This window comes from Diadema antillarum, unplaced genomic scaffold (genome assembly GCF_040938485.1).
Source record: "Diadema antillarum isolate AM-2024a unplaced genomic scaffold, OU_Dant_1.0 seq00000183_RagTag, whole genome shotgun sequence".
NCBI classification, from domain to species: Eukaryota; Metazoa; Echinodermata; class Echinoidea; order Diadematoida; family Diadematidae; genus Diadema; species Diadema antillarum.
In genome coordinates, this window is record NW_027271250.1 from 868,516 (window position 1) to 885,339 (window position 16,824).

At 36.4% G+C, this 16,824-nt stretch overlaps 2 protein-coding genes across 2 annotated transcripts in view; one reads left to right on the forward strand and one right to left on the reverse strand.

Moving 5' to 3' along the window:
• The window catches only part of LOC139728554 (integrin alpha-9-like), a 68,942-nt gene extending 66,547 nt beyond the window's left edge, over positions 1-2,395 (forward strand). The window contains exon 25 of the mRNA XM_071639491.1: positions 96-2,395. Within this exon, the coding sequence (XP_071495592.1) occupies positions 96-257 (162 nt within the window). The 3' untranslated portion in view covers positions 258-2,395. The remainder of the gene's footprint in view (positions 1-95) is intronic.
• A 13,393-nt stretch (positions 2,396-15,788) lies between these two features.
• Positions 15,789-16,824, reverse strand: part of LOC139728557 (integrin alpha-7-like) — a 68,625-nt gene continuing 67,589 nt past the window's right edge. Inside the window, 1 exon segment of the mRNA XM_071639493.1 lies at positions 15,789-16,089. Coding sequence (XP_071495594.1) covers positions 15,976-16,089 — 114 coding nt within the window. The 3' untranslated portion in view covers positions 15,789-15,975.

Sequence of the window (16,824 nt, forward strand, 5' to 3'; positions counted from 1 at the left end):
TAATTGTTTGGTGTATATGGTGGTTAGGAAGGTGATTTTCTCATGGTATAGCATCATTGTTAAAGTGGAACTTTCCTGTGGTCATTGCATTTCAGTGCGGCTTCTTCAAGAGAAAGAATCGCGAGGACTGGGAGAAGGAGGCCGAGCAGGGTGCAACGCAAGCCGGACCCATGCCAATCAAGCCCTCCGCCATGCCCTCAGACAACCTGGACGGTACCGACCTCCCCATGATGAAGGGACTGGCAGCATCACCATAGCAACACTCGTCGATATCCTCCGCTTCCATCTCTTCCTGCGCTCCTCTCTGCAAGACACTTTCACTCCATCTTAGTCGATGAATCAACTCATCTTCACATAATACATTAAGTCTCGTCTCTGTCTGACGGAGATCAAAGAGACTGTACATGTTTTTCTCTTCACTCTACCCACACACCCTATGTAGCCGAACCAAGGGACTCACAGCACCTTGCAGGTCAAAGGTCAGCAGAGTTCTTTGATGACATTCTGTACTCCACAAGTGAAACTCTGTTGTTTCTTGAACAATCTGTTGGACTTGAACGAGTCACATCCTGAGTCTCTCTCGATTTGAATAGGTGAATACCGTGCTGTGTGGTGTCCCTTGGGGATCTAGTGTCTTTGCACCTATCTGGTGGCTGTTTTGCTTCGCAAGAAATGCAACATCACTGTGCTGAAAATGCAAGCAAGTACTTGCTACATGAGTTTATGTTGAGGATATGAAATGTAAGACTTTTGATGTAAGATTGTCAAATGAGTTGCATGTCACAGCTAGAAATATCACCATTCCAATCATTTACTATCTATGTGATGGTAAGGCTTATGCAATTAGAGTAGTAAGAGATACCTGTTATCGTGATTCATGGTAAACTATGTCTTTAATGAATATGACATCCTCGGAATCATGTAGAGCCTTGGTGTCACTTGTCCTGTTAATTTGAAGGAAGTTTGAAATGACAATATTCCACAATTACAAGATTACAGCTGTAGATAGAGTATGTACAGGACTCTCTGATGTCAATGATGATTTTGCTCTTAAGAGTTGAATTGAGATGTCAAAGAGAAATTTCTCTGTGACATGTGATACTGTCTAATGAGAAGCAGAAAGGCTCTAGTGTCATAGCCAGGTGTCAAAGACTTGCTAGTTTGCTGCTGGATATGACAGTGTGCATTATTTGTGCATAATTAATACTATGCATACTAATATATATGCTACAATACACTGATATAATGTATAACATTCTAATTAGGGACCTTAGGTGGTTAATAGACTCATAAGGAATTTTAAGAGTCTATTGATACTTGCTGTATTAAATTGTAGCTGTTTTTAAATCAAATCACCTGCACTTTGGCCACATTGACATAAAACATGTACAATCACAGTGATAACAAGGGCCTATATTTCGGAGTTGATTAAAAAAAAAAACACCAAACGCTGATATGATATCTCATTATTGCCTGTATAGGTAGAGAAGTGTTCTGACATCTGTTTTAGAACCACATTTAAAGTGATGGGTTCTCCAGAAATCAAGCTGTATGAGATCTTGTGTAGGTGGGAGAAGGTGGGTCTCGTGTGATGAGAAACAAAACATTCGTCTGGAGTGGCCTGCAGAGTCTTCTTCGTGATGACCAACTGACAATGCAACAGGCGTGAATAGGATCTACCTAGGGTGGTGAGGGAATGTTTATCGTACTGAAGGACCAAAGATTCCAGATTCCACGGCTGTAAATACCATGATAGATGTTTTTCCAGCACTGAGAAATATGACGACACTGTGTTTTGCTCATGTCTGGCATTCCAAGTTAGTGCTTATAAGCAAAAGAAAAAAAATGTCTGCAAAAGAGAAGCTACTACCAAATGCATAGTATCTGTAAAGTGCTTCAGTTCAACTTGTTTTTTATTACATCTGATTTATGTTGTAAGTCTCAGTGCCTTTGACCAAAAACAAAGTTTAAATATTTTGGGAGATCAGTGATAGATATAGCTATTAATTGGATGCTTACTTTTGATTGGTTGACACATATGCTTCTGGTTGAGTTGCGTACTTCCCATCTTTTACACCACCTGCAGTGTATATCTATGCACAATTACCAATATTTTACAGCTAAATGAAGAATTCATCAAGTTTTCCCAGTTTTCTTTTTCTTATAATGATCGAATGCAGATGTAAACTTAGATTCAATGCCACAAGTCTTGTCTAGATGGCCAAGTACCTTCTCTAACAACTGATAACTTCAACAGAGAAACTGCACAATGTAGCAATGGCTTGTAGCAGGAGCCCCTGAACATCTGTGTTCCTTCAGCCAGTCACTCCCATGAATTTACAGATTTCCGTATGGCAGAAGGATCTAGCTCCTTGTGTACTGCAGTCATTGAAATAATAATAATGATAATAATAATAATAATAATAATAATAATAATAATAATAATAATAATAATAATAATAATAATAATAATAATGTGGTAGGAAAGAGGCATGTGATATCCATCAGAGCAAGTTTGTTCATTGTCAAAATGTCTTGAACAAAGCCTGGAATGTTCTGTCAGTTCAAACATGTCTTTATAACATAGCAGTTTATTCCATGCCACTGCTCAGGAAGGATGTGTCAGATTTCACCCTCATAACACCACACATCTGTGGATACTCTGTTAGATTTCTCCTCTTTGATATTTCCCTGCGACAAGAAAATCACTGCTTCGCAGCAGACCCCATGAAGAAAATCACAACACTTTTGCATAAACCGTGATTTAAATCATTTTTTAATCATTTACGGTACTGTTTTAGATCCATTCTGAATAGGACACATGATTCCAGCTGATGCGAACAGGAAAGCTTTTAACACGCCTGTACTGATACAACCGAGGTATGCCAAAGTGACATAGTAACACCATCGGCAAATTTATGACAGCTACAATTTTTGTATTTTCGATCCCTCTGAATGGATGTATGCACGCAGTATCAGTGAGGTTGATAGATCAGCTCCTGAGTTTGTGATTGCTGTTGTTGTTTAGGGAGAAATTATAGGCTGTCCTGGATGACTTAATGTCTAAAATTCAATGTTTAACCTCTTTTTTTAACTTGTATCATACCTGGCACGACTTTATATTTGTTTGCCTTTTAGCTTTCCATCTAGTGCATTTTTTTTTTTTACATTGTTGTGTGTATTACTGTTTTGAAATATGGAACGTGCTATCAAATGGTAGTGAGCAAGCATTTCTTCCATTCCTGGAAAAGATATAAAGAGTTTAAAAAAAAAAAAAGAAAGTGGGAAATTAAAAAAATGCTATTGAGAATATGAATTATGTGTGCCTGTGTGCATTTTGTGTCCCAATGTGATTGATCATTGCTTTTTACATGCATATCATTGGGGACTTTTCTGTGTATTTTTCCTATGGTAGTGTGCATAGATGGTGTCCTTAAACCCCTACTAACTCTGAAAATGAAATGCTATCGGCTGAGGTGAAAGAAACTAGTGAAAAAAAATTGAACCAAACTAGAAATAGGCCATTACGTATGTGAAAAGATGCTAGACATTGCTTTAGGAGGGTTGTATAATATTTCAAACTTATAATATTTCAAATTGAACCAAACTAAAAATAGGCCATTACGTATGTGAAAAGTTGTGACAAATGCTTACGGATGAGAAATGTAATTGCGTGGAAGATATTTATACAGTGTAGATGTGAAACACATCATTGTGTGTTTGTACGAGTTGTTTACTACATTCATGATGTTTTTCAAAACAATGTGTACATCTGGAGTTTTCATAAATAATCTACATAGAAAAATAGACATAAAAAAGCTTTACAATCTTTTACAAAGACATTGTTGTTTTATTCCTGCTAGACATTGCTTTAGGAGGGTTGTATAATATTTCAAACTTATAATATTTCAAATTGAACCAAACTAAAAATAGGCCATTACGTATGTGAAAAGTTGTGACAAATGCTTACGGATGAGAAATGTAATTGCGTGGAAGATATTTATACAGTGTAGATGTGAAACACATCATTGTGTGTTTGTACGAGTTGTTTACTACATTCATGATGTTTTTCAAAACAATGTGTACATCTGGAGTTTTCATAAATAATCTACATAGAAAAATAGACATAAAAAAGCTTTACAATCTTTTACAAAGACATTGTTGTTTTATTCCTGCTAGACATTGCTTTAGGAGGGTTGTATAATATTTCAAACTTAACCTTGCCGGTAGAAGACAGCTGTATTTTGTAGGGGTTTTGCTGTCAATACCTTTGATATTTTGGTGAGAAAAGGCAACAACCTAGCTTTGTCATGATGTATGTATGTATGTATGTATGTATGTATGTATGTATGTATGTATTAGACATTATTCACTTGTTTGTGAGCACTTTCTCCCATGTTCTGTACATCATTGGAAATGTAAGTTATTTGTGCTTGCCAGTTGTAGTCTGGATTTAATTTGGCAAGTATACACTGTGTATGCAAAGGAATCGTAATGAGGTTTAAGATGTGATGGACAAGTTCAGCGGTGATAGAAAGGGGTCTTGCCTTGCGAAAAGGAAAGCTTCCCGTTGACTAACATTTAGTGAACATGTTCTGTAGCACCAAAAGATTTAAACAAGAGGATTTTTTTTTGGAAAAATCAATGTTTGAAGCAACATCTTGAAGACAAGAAGAGAGATGGTATTAACCAAGCATTGGGAGAAAAAAATTGTAGTGATTAGATAAAAGACATTGTGACATTGCAAGATTATATTTGGACTCAGAAATCTATTTAAAGATGTGACAAATGGGAAAGAGGTATAACATATTTTAGCTTTTTTTATGTCATTATTTCTTTGTCTTGACTTGGTTGATTCTAATCTTACTTGTATCTTGCTTCCATTTAACTTGGACTTATGGGGAAATTCTTCTTACTACATATATATATACGGTGCAAATGGATTCGGTGTCTGGATGATCAAAGTTTGATTTGTGCAATTATTATAGATACTGTTATCATAGTGATCTTGAAAGTTAGAAAACTGCTGGTGGATGATTTTGATGTCATGAACATGACAGACAAACAGAGGACGTCTTCCTGTGTGTGTCTTCACCCGCTGTGACCTCACTGAGGGCTGACTTTACAAATTATCTTTTGACAAGTTTTTCTTAGGTTATAGTTGTTAATATCTTTCTTCAATTCTGATTTTTTAGTGGGAAGGTGTAGCACAAAACTGCACAGGGAATTGGTTATACCTTTTATAGTGTAAAAGTTTGAACATGATATTGCAATGTGGTAGTATAGTATGATATGAATAAAACTATGAAAATGGTGCCAAAATCTTATCTGTTAGTTGACTTTTGTGGTCCATGTATTGAAAATTGTATGGGCCCTGTTGCAATGACTGTACTATAGCTGATGTGGTGAATATTTGACAGGTGGAAAGCTTTGTATACTTTGCAGTGGCTCTGATAGCTGCAAATGTATCAGGTTTCTATTGTAGCTTGTCGTGTTTGGCTGTAGAGTCATATTCTGCTTCACAAATATGTGTACATGTCTTCAAGTGTTAACATCTAACACATATGCAGCTTTGGAAATTGATATGTATGTATACACGTGGTGACATGGCTCATGTACCAAGATCGATGAATTATACCTATGCTACCAAATTTACCTATGTATATACACTGTATAATCATGATTAATGTCCATGTAGAGTAACAATGCTTGTTGTGAAATTTTACTACAGTATATAGAGTACTTTGTGCTGTAGAACAGCAGGTTTGACCATGGAATGAAAGTCTACACTGAATATTTGTCATTACTGTACTCCACAATCACAAATTTGACCACTCACAAAATTTTGGGGAAGCCCAAGCTGATTCTTAAAAAATTAAGACTCGCTAAATATATGGTATATACAGTATCAAATCCGCAATGTTCCGTCTTAATACAAATGAGAAAGGACATTTCCTGAATATGACATAGTATTCCCCATGTTAGATTTGAAATTCATGAGGTAATGTTTATTGCAGACTGAGCATGCACTCGCTAATTCTCCACAAACAATGAGGATTTGGATGTGCAAAGGCCTCTGTATGCCAGAAATGCTCATTGTAAAGGTTTTGCTAGCTTTATGCCAGACCAATCTGACTCATCCAATCTGACTTGCCCAACTGACACTAATTCTCCTTTCTCATTTCAGTGGAAATGGGCAAGAGAATGTTGGGTAAGATGGTATCACAAATTGCCTATTGGCCTCAGTAATTCTAACATCTAGCAGTTTGCTGTGACAAAAGAACCAATGACTGGAAGTGAAAATATCTATTTTGTATGTTCATTTCTTATCCTGACTCAATTTTTGCAAATTGTACAAATATTATACAAGTTGATTGTCAGTACAGGGATATTCCATGGAGCTACATAGCTTCATGGATATACCAAGATATGTATATTATGTTTAATCATGTTATCAATTTTGGCCATTTGAGTGTACTATGGTTGGCAATTACATGTATATGTAAATACAGGTGAGCTAGTCGTGATTTTCAGTCTATATTAATCATAAGGTATTTTGACAGACAAATTTGAATGCTTATTTATTCTGCAAGGTATTTGTGGACATTACCTATATGGTACATTTAATGGATCATCCTGTACTCCAGGGCCCTGTTTCATAAAAAAGTTGATATGATAGCAACTCTTGCTGGAATGGCGATTGACATGACAACATAAGAGTCCAGCTTTCTGATTGGCTGTTACTATGGGAAGTTGCCATTCCAACAAGAGTTGCTATCCTAACATCTTTTATGAAATGGGGCCCAGATGTATTACCATAAGACAGTGCTTGATGGTTGACAAAAGGTCTATGCACATTCTATCATTCCACAGTTTAGAAAAGACTTAACAATCGATAAGATGTAAGCACAAGTTTGCAAAGATTAGATTAGAATAGACTGCTAGGCAACATGTGTCTTGATGGAAATTATTTTTCAACAATTTTCAGTCTGGTGCTAGATTTTGTTACCATATTTTATTTGTAAATTTCAGAGATAATGTTTATAATCATGATGATGAGATGACTAATGAATTTCTTTCTAGTTTTAAAAAACAAAACAAAACAAACTATAATGAAAAAACTTGTCCCTATATCTGTACTGCTTAAAGTGAAACCACACATCTGGAATGATATGAATAGTAATCTACCTTTAAGATAGATCCAATATTGAAATCATCTGTAGACTAGTTTGGTATCATTGAAGAAACAAATCAGTGATCAACATACTTCAGCAAGTGAAAGAGGTTCTTCAGTTGTCTCCAAAAATTATTCCAATCATTTTGTATTAGGTAACATATCTCCCATCACTTTAATAATGTAAGACATTGTACATGCCAAGAGTCAGGAGAGTGCTGTGCCCACATGGCTTGTCAAGTATAATGCTCCTTCTCACATACCTTATTAACTAATAGTTTAAACTTGATATTAACAAAGCTACAGTGAACCAATGTCTATCCAGTGATGACTAAACTTTAACATTTGTATCTTCTGAATGGATTGTCCAATTTTTCTCATTTTAACTGATGAAATCCTCTAGTATGTCTGAATTAACAACAGAATTCTCATAATATGTCTTTGGGACAAATTGCCCTTTAATTAGACTTTATTTGGTGGTGGGTCACATCTAACTTTTTGTTTTTCTGGTTCAGTTTCTTTTTTTTTTGTTAAAATGACACTTGTTAGCTTTTGTTCATGTCTTCCATCTGCAGTGGCGGATCCAGAGGGGGGCGCAACCGGCGCACGCCCCCCCTTTAATTTTCGTAAAAAACAAAAGAAATAAAAAGAAAAACAATGAAATGAAACCCGGAAGTGGCACAAGAAATATTAGTCACGCCCCCCCTTTACAGAATTCCTGGATCCGCCCCTGATCTGTAGTTAAAAAGCTGTTTAGAAATGAGTTTTTGCATTACATTATATCAACATCACCAAGGTTCTCAAAAATAGAATAACTTGCACAGGCTTATTACAAAGGCAAAATATATTAAGACTGAGATAGTACAAAGGTTGCAGACATAGAAAGAATGACAAATAAGAAAAGAAAGAGATGTAAAAAAAAATTACCGTATCACATGCTAGTTTTTGGATTTGAAAATTTGCTCAGTTCGGGCTCATGGTATGGCTAAGTAAGCAAATGGTTACGAAAGACAGTATGTGGTAATGTTGGTAATATTTGAAACTTTTGAAATGTTCACCCATACTTTGCTCTCATTCTCACAGGCTAACTTCCATTCTGAATGATAAATTCAGGGGAAAAACAAAACAAAACTGTGTCCACAAAACAGTGGGTGCTGTTGGTGATCAAAACAAGATCTTTTGATTGATGGTATACAACGTACTGGTATACTCCATGAACTACAAGCAGAGTGTAAGGTATTGGTTACTTCTCAATCTGTCTGCTTTTATAATTCATACACGGAGCTCTAAGCTTTTGCATGTGTGTTTGTGTGTGTTGTGTGCTGTTTGCGTTTGTTTACAAATACAATTTTTTTGTTATATTGTATACAAGGCTTGACATTAACTTTCTTTTTTGGTGGCCCGAAAAATTAGGAAAAATCCATAAATCATATCTTAAAACATCAAAAATATGAAAATTTATTTTGCCAAAATTTTCTGAAAAGTAGACTTGAGTTTAGACGCAAGGACTAGTGGCAATCACGGCAGCTTCCTGAAATGCATGTAGTTATCAAGCACTGAGCTTAAGGCTTTTTTCTTTTTTTTCTTCAATTTTTTTATGTGAAGTGCATATAAAAACAATAAACACACTCACAAATGCTTGTTGGCCAATTGGGCCACGAAAACATTATTTCTTAAAAAGTGATGGCCATACATCTATTTCTGATGACCCTGGGGCACCAGGCCTCTGCTAATGTCAAGCCATGTTATACAGCTCTATTTTAGAGAGCAACGGAAAAAATGAAATGAACTTTTGCAGGTACTGTAGTTCCTAGGTTTATATTTGATTTTACTTAATTTTTACATCATTGACAAGGAAGAATTGCAGGATGAAAATCATTATCACATGTTGACTTTCAAGGGAAAAAAAAAGGTGCATTTATGCCTAAATCATATGATTTGACAGCAAAACTAGAATTCTGTGTTGAAGTATTTCATTTGTCTCCTTACTCTTTGAATAATTTTTGATACATGTATATGTTTTTACACACGAAATTTAGAAAGATTATTATATCAGTAATAAATGACTTACAAGTCAAGTCCTAGAAGAGCACTGTCGTTTATTGTATTTCTTTTTCTTGTACATTGACATCATTATTACAAATCTGGCAACCTTGAGTGAGAGTTTAGAGTCAGAAAAAGCGAGGGAGTGAAGAGATGGGGGGGGGGGGGTGTCCCACTTTGGACAATTGGGAGCTCTTGACAATTTTGTGCTTGAAACAATGCAATCTGGTGCATAATTTCAACACTTTCTATTTTGGGGTTCAGTGTGAGAATTTTTTAATCAGAGTGAGACAGCTCATTTTGGGTGAACTGCACAAGTCTCCCACTACCAGCATGAGAGTTGACAGCCCTGCAACTGCGAAAGAGATGAGCATTGAAACCTAGGAGTCACTGGTACATCTACACCATCCCATGCCCCCCCCCCCCCTTCACCCTATGACATCACAAACAAGAAGAAGTCAAAAGGTTCTCTGGGATTCTGCCTGTCTGTCCATCAGTCATTGCTGCTTACAAACAAGAGAAAAGAGTTATTTTCTTTGAATTATATAAAATACTGGAGGTTCTTAGTATGTGATCTGTGGATCAGTAGTACTGATAATGATGGTGATAACTATTGTAATTATTTCTATTTTCATCATCATCCTAACTTTCAGTATCAGAATATTCCTTACTGCAACAACTGCTATTAATACTATTCTTATCAACATCCTGGCAAATTACACCAAGCACAAACAACAAACACTGGGGCACTCGGATTTCACAACAGTTTTTCCTTTTAATATTTACCAACAAGTACAGTACTATATATTGCAAAGTACAAATTATGATTACATGTACATTCACACATAAAAATTAAAGCAGAAAGAGGAACAAGCTCTTGAGGCAGGAGATAAGATTGTAATGTCCCCTCAAACCTGTGTTACTGGTATACCTATGTAACACATACCATGAAACATTTACAATTCAAAAGTGATTAAGCATGCATTGAGAAAAGTTACATCATGTACATAATTTTGGAAGATCACAATTATTTCTTCTTCTTTTTTCTCTCTTCTGAAAGGACATCTGAAGAACACCTTGTTTAAGCCAAGCACACTTGAACATTGTAAAAAATACTTGTAGCCATGAAATACATGGCTTGCTACCAAAACATTAAGCATTCATTTGGTTTTAGTACACTGTATAATGCAGAGAGATAAATGAAATGGATGTACTTTGTGTCTATTGGCCGAAGACGTCTACATATAGCAATACATAGAGAGTGCAACATATTCCATACCAGTATTATGAGTATAATCCAACTGGAAGAAAATATGCACAGATACTTGTAGAAAGGTGAAATATTACCTGTTGTTCGCTGTTTTCACACAATTCATCCTAAAAACACCAACAAGGAAATAACAACTATGAAGACTAAGTATGTCTCATCAAATCTTTGGGAAAGCTTATTGTAGTTACTTTAATTTTTGACCATCACTGGAGGAAGCACATCTGATCTACCAGGACTTCCCTATAAAAGCAAACAAATAAATGTTGGCACTATCCTGCTTGTACAAAGATCTGCGTTTGAGGGGGTTGTCCATCTTCGGACTGCTGTATTGTCTCTGGCGATGTGGAAGCATGCACTCAGCTATCATGTATCGACACGGATGTTTGCCTATCCTTTCCATCACTGCTAGAGAGCTCAAAGTAAAATCTGTAACACCCAACTGCCTCAAGAAGAGTTCTGATATCTTTACACAGGCCTGCACACATTTTGTGTACGCATGCTTGAAATAGAGTTGAGGGAATGCGATAAAGTTTATACACAAATAGCCCTTTCATCTGACTAATAGAAAATTTTCCGGCTGATGTGAGCAGTCTTTTGGGAGAGATGCATAGCAGATTCATATCTAATACTCTTGGATATGAAATTACTACATATGGACGTAAAGTGGGTAGGACGCACTCCCTACAACTCTGGAGTAAAGTGAAGCTTGCATACTTGAGGCCACCATACTTTGATAGCACCAATGCCTGTCTGTCACATTCCAGCCTTCCTCCATTTAAAAAAAAAAAAAAAAACCAAAAACACTTTACTTGAATGTTGAATGTTGCATACTGCATCTACTTCTGTAGACGGACAAATTTGTTTGAGCAAGATGTCTTTACAGTGTATGATGGCTTCATCTAAAATGCTCTGGATCTACCATGTTCAAAGGTGTGTGTTGATTTAAACATGAAACTGTACTAAAAATTGCTACGGTCCTTCTTCATCAAAAGTACTTGTGTATGCATGGACACCAAATGAACACAAACTATGCATAGAAAGGATTCAACTGAATTTTTAAATTCAAAAGCAAATGCATCATTAGTTGCAGTCAATAGAATTTGATATCAAGTACATATCTTAAGTACTGTTTTACTCATTACCATACAAAACAACTCCCACAGATTAAAGTCGTTGGGACTACACAGTCAGAAATGGACATTCAGCAAACTATACATACATAGCGATAAATACTACCTCAACAGAGGGAGAAGTTCCTCCTTTTTTTATCTAAATAGGTACAAATTACAAATAAATAGGCTCACAGTACTTGATTTATAAAAAGACACAAATCTATTCATTACGGCTCGTAGTACTTTGTACATGCAAACAATCTTTGGATTTATTTGAGTACGACATCATTAACAGCAAAGGTTTTTCACTCAAAGCAAACCACACGATATGACTAGTATCATGTCACTACAGGACAGAAAATATCATTTTATGCTAAATTCTTAAGAAAATAGAAACTCATAAAGCCCCTGGATATTAAATTTTGGTACTATGCAATTTGAAAATCATCTAAAAGGGAGTCGGTCATCAGATATAATGGTTCTTCCATTGAATTGACCTTCATTTGCTTCCCACTGTAGTGCACTCGACAACCACAACTAGCGCAGACCAGTTAGAATAGAATTTGCTCAGCGAAATATGTGCAACAAAGCGGTCAACTCAAGTCTGGCTAGAGTCTTCATCTGCACACACAACTGATTACAGGGATTATGAGCCACACGCAATTATACATGATCGAGATTGTACATACAATGCTCGGGATCCAGCCGGGCAAACTTTGCACCAGATTTCGGGTAGTCAGAAAACTGACAGTAAATCATTTGTTGCTCCCCCGCAATTTTGCAGATTATCATGAACTCTCGTGTCCTACTAAGTGCAGACAAGCAAACAAACAGCACATGTACACTGTACACAACAGTGGCAGCTGTCATCCTCCCGTTCTGAATGACAGATCATACATATCGTCGTTGGGGTGACAAGACCTTGTATCTGCAATTTTGGTGAAAATGACTTTTTTTGGATTAATGGTCAAATAATTGGGTAAGTGATGTCCTGTCCAAATCCCAACTGTCTTACTTCAAAAATGAAGCCACCACAGCATGTCAAAGGAAAGGTTATCCCATTCGGGTATAGTGCTTTAGCCGCCATGTTTTTTGGGCTCTCCTGAACATTTGAAATTTTTGTAGATACAAAGTCTTGTCGCCCCCATCGATGATATATATCCCTGCGTCCATTTTTGATGGATCAGCTGGGAAGTATGCAAAACAAAATCTACTTACTATGTAACCTGCAAAGGACAACCATAATTAAGGGACAGCATAACATTCGTCTCACTGATCATTCTTTTGTGTGTTGACCACCAAAACATTGGAAAAAGCCCCCAAAACTATTTCAGTCTTTCCATTGCAAAAAAATGCTAATTCCCAGCTGTTAAAAAATGGGGGGGGGGGGGGGGGAATTGTACACATGTACATGTAACATAATGCCTTCCTCTGGCAATTACAAAATATGAGACTCTCCACAATCGAAGTTTCCCAAAATCAATACACAGGGCTTTCATCTCTACTTTCTGTAGACACTACCCTAATCAAATGCAATGCTTGAAAACTGTAAAAGAGTATCCAAAGTGCACAGTACACAAGTCAATGACATAAACTCTTATACATGGGTCCTCTATATCTAAACAACAAAAATTGCCATTTGTCAAATTACCAGTTATAGGAAAAAACAAAAATCATTTGGGTGAAACTAATGTCTCCCAAGTAGACAGCAATGATGAAAAAGAAAGATTTGGATGAAAGATATCAAATAAACAATCCAGTTCAAAATATTGGGACAATTTCCTGTCAATATTTATAAGATAAAGGGGAAGAGGAATATCAAAACATGCAATGAGTACAAAATACGTTAAAGCCAGTACAGTAATATTTGATGATAAAAAAAAACAAAATTGAACCTTCCTGATATGCAAGGCAAGCCAGATATTCTATCTTGTATTGATATTGCAAGGTATAGTTTCCAATGTTTCAGAATTTGAGAATACATTGTATTTCACAATTTAAAATAAAAACAATTCTCAAATCCTAAGCATAGAATGAGCATATTGTTCCTTCATAATTACATTTTTTTTTTTTCAAAAGGCAGGTTACAGAATATGGAAAGATTAAAAAAATGTAATGAATGAGATGACAACCACAGAAAGGAAAAAAAAATATATAGCACCAACGCAACCAAATGCCTCTGCCACAATGAAACTTTGATACCATACACCACAAACGGGTGCACACAACACAAGCAGGTGAAATTTCTTAGCAATACATACAAATAAACAGACTCACAGAGTTGCTATATAGCTGGCTCAAGTAACATTTTTTTTTTTTCTGAAAAATAATCTCTACAGCTACATTTACATCTCAATGACCAATGTGCATCAATAGTCCCCACCTGTAATTTTATCGCGTCTACTATTTACAGTTTGCAATCTACATCGAGAATACCAAGTTTACTTTTTATCCCCATTCATGCCTTCTCTTTCTAGTGGAGCACTTTCAGGGAAACTACCACAAATTTTCTAGAAGCATCTCTGGGTGGGATTATGAGGTAATGCCTGCGGAAAAGGAATTAATGGGATGGAGAAATATTTGTGTACATGTTTCAGCAGACATTGCAGAAGTCAAAATTGTAATTTTCTCCTGAGAAGCTCCATGAAAAATGAGGCAAAATGTCTAATGTTGTAATGTGCAGTGTGAACATGTGTTGGGGACCAAACTCCTTCCCCTTCCCCCCCCCCCCCCCCCACAAAAACAAACAAACAAACAAACTACTACTGAAGTGATCAATACCTCAGCTTACACTTCTGTACTGTTGTCATGGCAACACACTTTCTGCTACTCTTGAAAAATATGTCTTGTACAACTTTACATCACAATCACCACATTACCAAATTTTATTGAATTGCTTACAAACTGGAGAAAAATTTTCACTATTCAAGGCTTTTTTCCTGATTTGGGGGACCATGATGTGCTGTTACCATGAAATCTTACTTTCCAGTTCTCTTGAAAATGTCTCTTGCACAACTTTCATCAAGTTTTTCATGTGTGCCAATTTTCTTGTAAATTGCTGAAAAACTAGAGAAGTATTGGCAATTTGATCTGCAAAGACTACTACAAGATTTTGGAATTATAATGTGCTGTTAGCATATGGCAAACGCACTTTTTCACTACTGATGAAAAATATGTCTTGTACAAATTTTACACAATTTACACTTCGCAAAACATGTGTGCCAACTTTTTTTTTTGAAGCGCTTGAAAAAACTGGAGAAGTAGTTTGATCCTCAACATTTGCAACAGACCAACCCCCGACCACACCCCCACCCCCACCCCCACATTTGTGCTTTTTCAGCCCATATTTTGTCTTGACTGTACCACAGACAGTACTACAAGGGAGCAGGAATATCACTGAAGTCCCAGATTCCTGGGATAGGCATATTGCTGTGGCTACAGCCAATTCACCTTGGGAATAGAGAGATGGGAATTTCAAAATGTGACAAATTGCAAAATATGAGCTTTATGCCTGTCTACCCAAGAAAAAAAAACAAGACTTGACTTCTCGATTCCCAATGAAAATACCTTGACATACTGTGCACCTCACAATCCTTCATTCTAGTTTGGCTGCATTCTGTGCACTGCCCTGCCTTATGCATGGTATTAGTGGACAAGTCTGCACACTAGTGCTTTCATATTAGTTGACCAGCTTCACCCTCATACTGTGGTCAAAAGTTTCCCACTGCATTCCTCATCCATTCATTCCTTTTTTTTTAAAAATAGGCCAAAATTCCATCTTTTGTTTTTTAAAAAATACAAGGTGAAATATCGAGATGAAATTCAGTTTATACCTCAATTAGATAGTATGCCACATTTAAAATCATATTAGAAACATAATACATAACAGTGACTTCTTAACACACACAAGTTGTTTTTTCTTTTTGACACAAGCAAAATTTTTTTTTTCATTCATCATTTGCAGCTTTCTCTGTGTGTAGCACCTGTGTCAATCCTGTGTCATGATACACAATAGTACTCAAAGAATAATATCAGTACTTCATCTACTATTCCCACTGAAAATAACAATCAAATTCACAGTGTTCAGTCTGTTGATGAAACATAACTGTAAGTCAGAATCCAGTGCTCTGTGATTTGATTTCTGGCATCAATTAAAAAAAAAAAAAAAGAACTACAACTCAATTTCCCATCTCAGAAGTAAATGTTGTGATAAAATCCTGCCATTTACAGGTCAAATTTCAGTCTCGCCGTAGGCTGCATTCTCTATGGTCCCACACTCCTCCCACATCAGTGGAGGTGTGCCGTGAGATTGCAACAATAAATTAATTTTGCATATCATGCCCGAGCAGGCACGTCACCCAAGAACCACAAACCTATCAGTAGTACGAGTCGTCATAGTAACCGGCTTTGTCCTTCTTTGCCTTGACAGTTGTCTGCTGCTGAGTGACCGTAGCATACTTGTAGCCTGTCTTCCGCTTGAAGAAGCCACACTACAAGAACAAGAAGCAGAATAAAACACATGAGGACTTTTTGATACAGCTGGTCACATGATTATAAAGACAAGCAAGAACACTGAGAATCTGGTATGCATGCAGGTTTACTGACCAAACAAAAAGCACATGTCATGAAATACGGTCAGACACATTCTTCAACCGTTAAGTCTGGTCACTACTGTAACACACCTAAAGAAGAAAATTGATCAGTTTATACTCAAAGTTAACAAGGCAACACACAATAAACTCTGCATTTGATCAAACATCAGCCTTCAAAGCTTGTATTTTCAACATACATACATTCAGGTGAAATGCAGCACTGGCTGACTTATTACAGTTCGTGACACAGAATTGTATCCATCTACGTTACGTCAAAATTTGCAGAAATGCTATGACAACAGTCATTAGTCCAAAGTGTGACCAAAACCTGAAGGCTTAAGACACTACAAAAATGTTGATTCCTGCCTTTTACTACTGTAGAAAGATCACATAGTCACCACTATTGGTTTTGCTATTATCACTAATTGAAGGTAATACACAAGCATTGAAAAAAACACTCTGTTACGTAAGATTTCTCTGTGGCAGCTATAGTAATTTTGACGCATCAGTGAGAAAGCTTAATGAGGTGTTGCTCACATGTAACAGGAAATACATACTCTGCTATAATAAGTCAGTGTGTTGCCAGACTCTGGCTAAGTATACCACACTCTGCACGTGTACTTGAGAGGGATC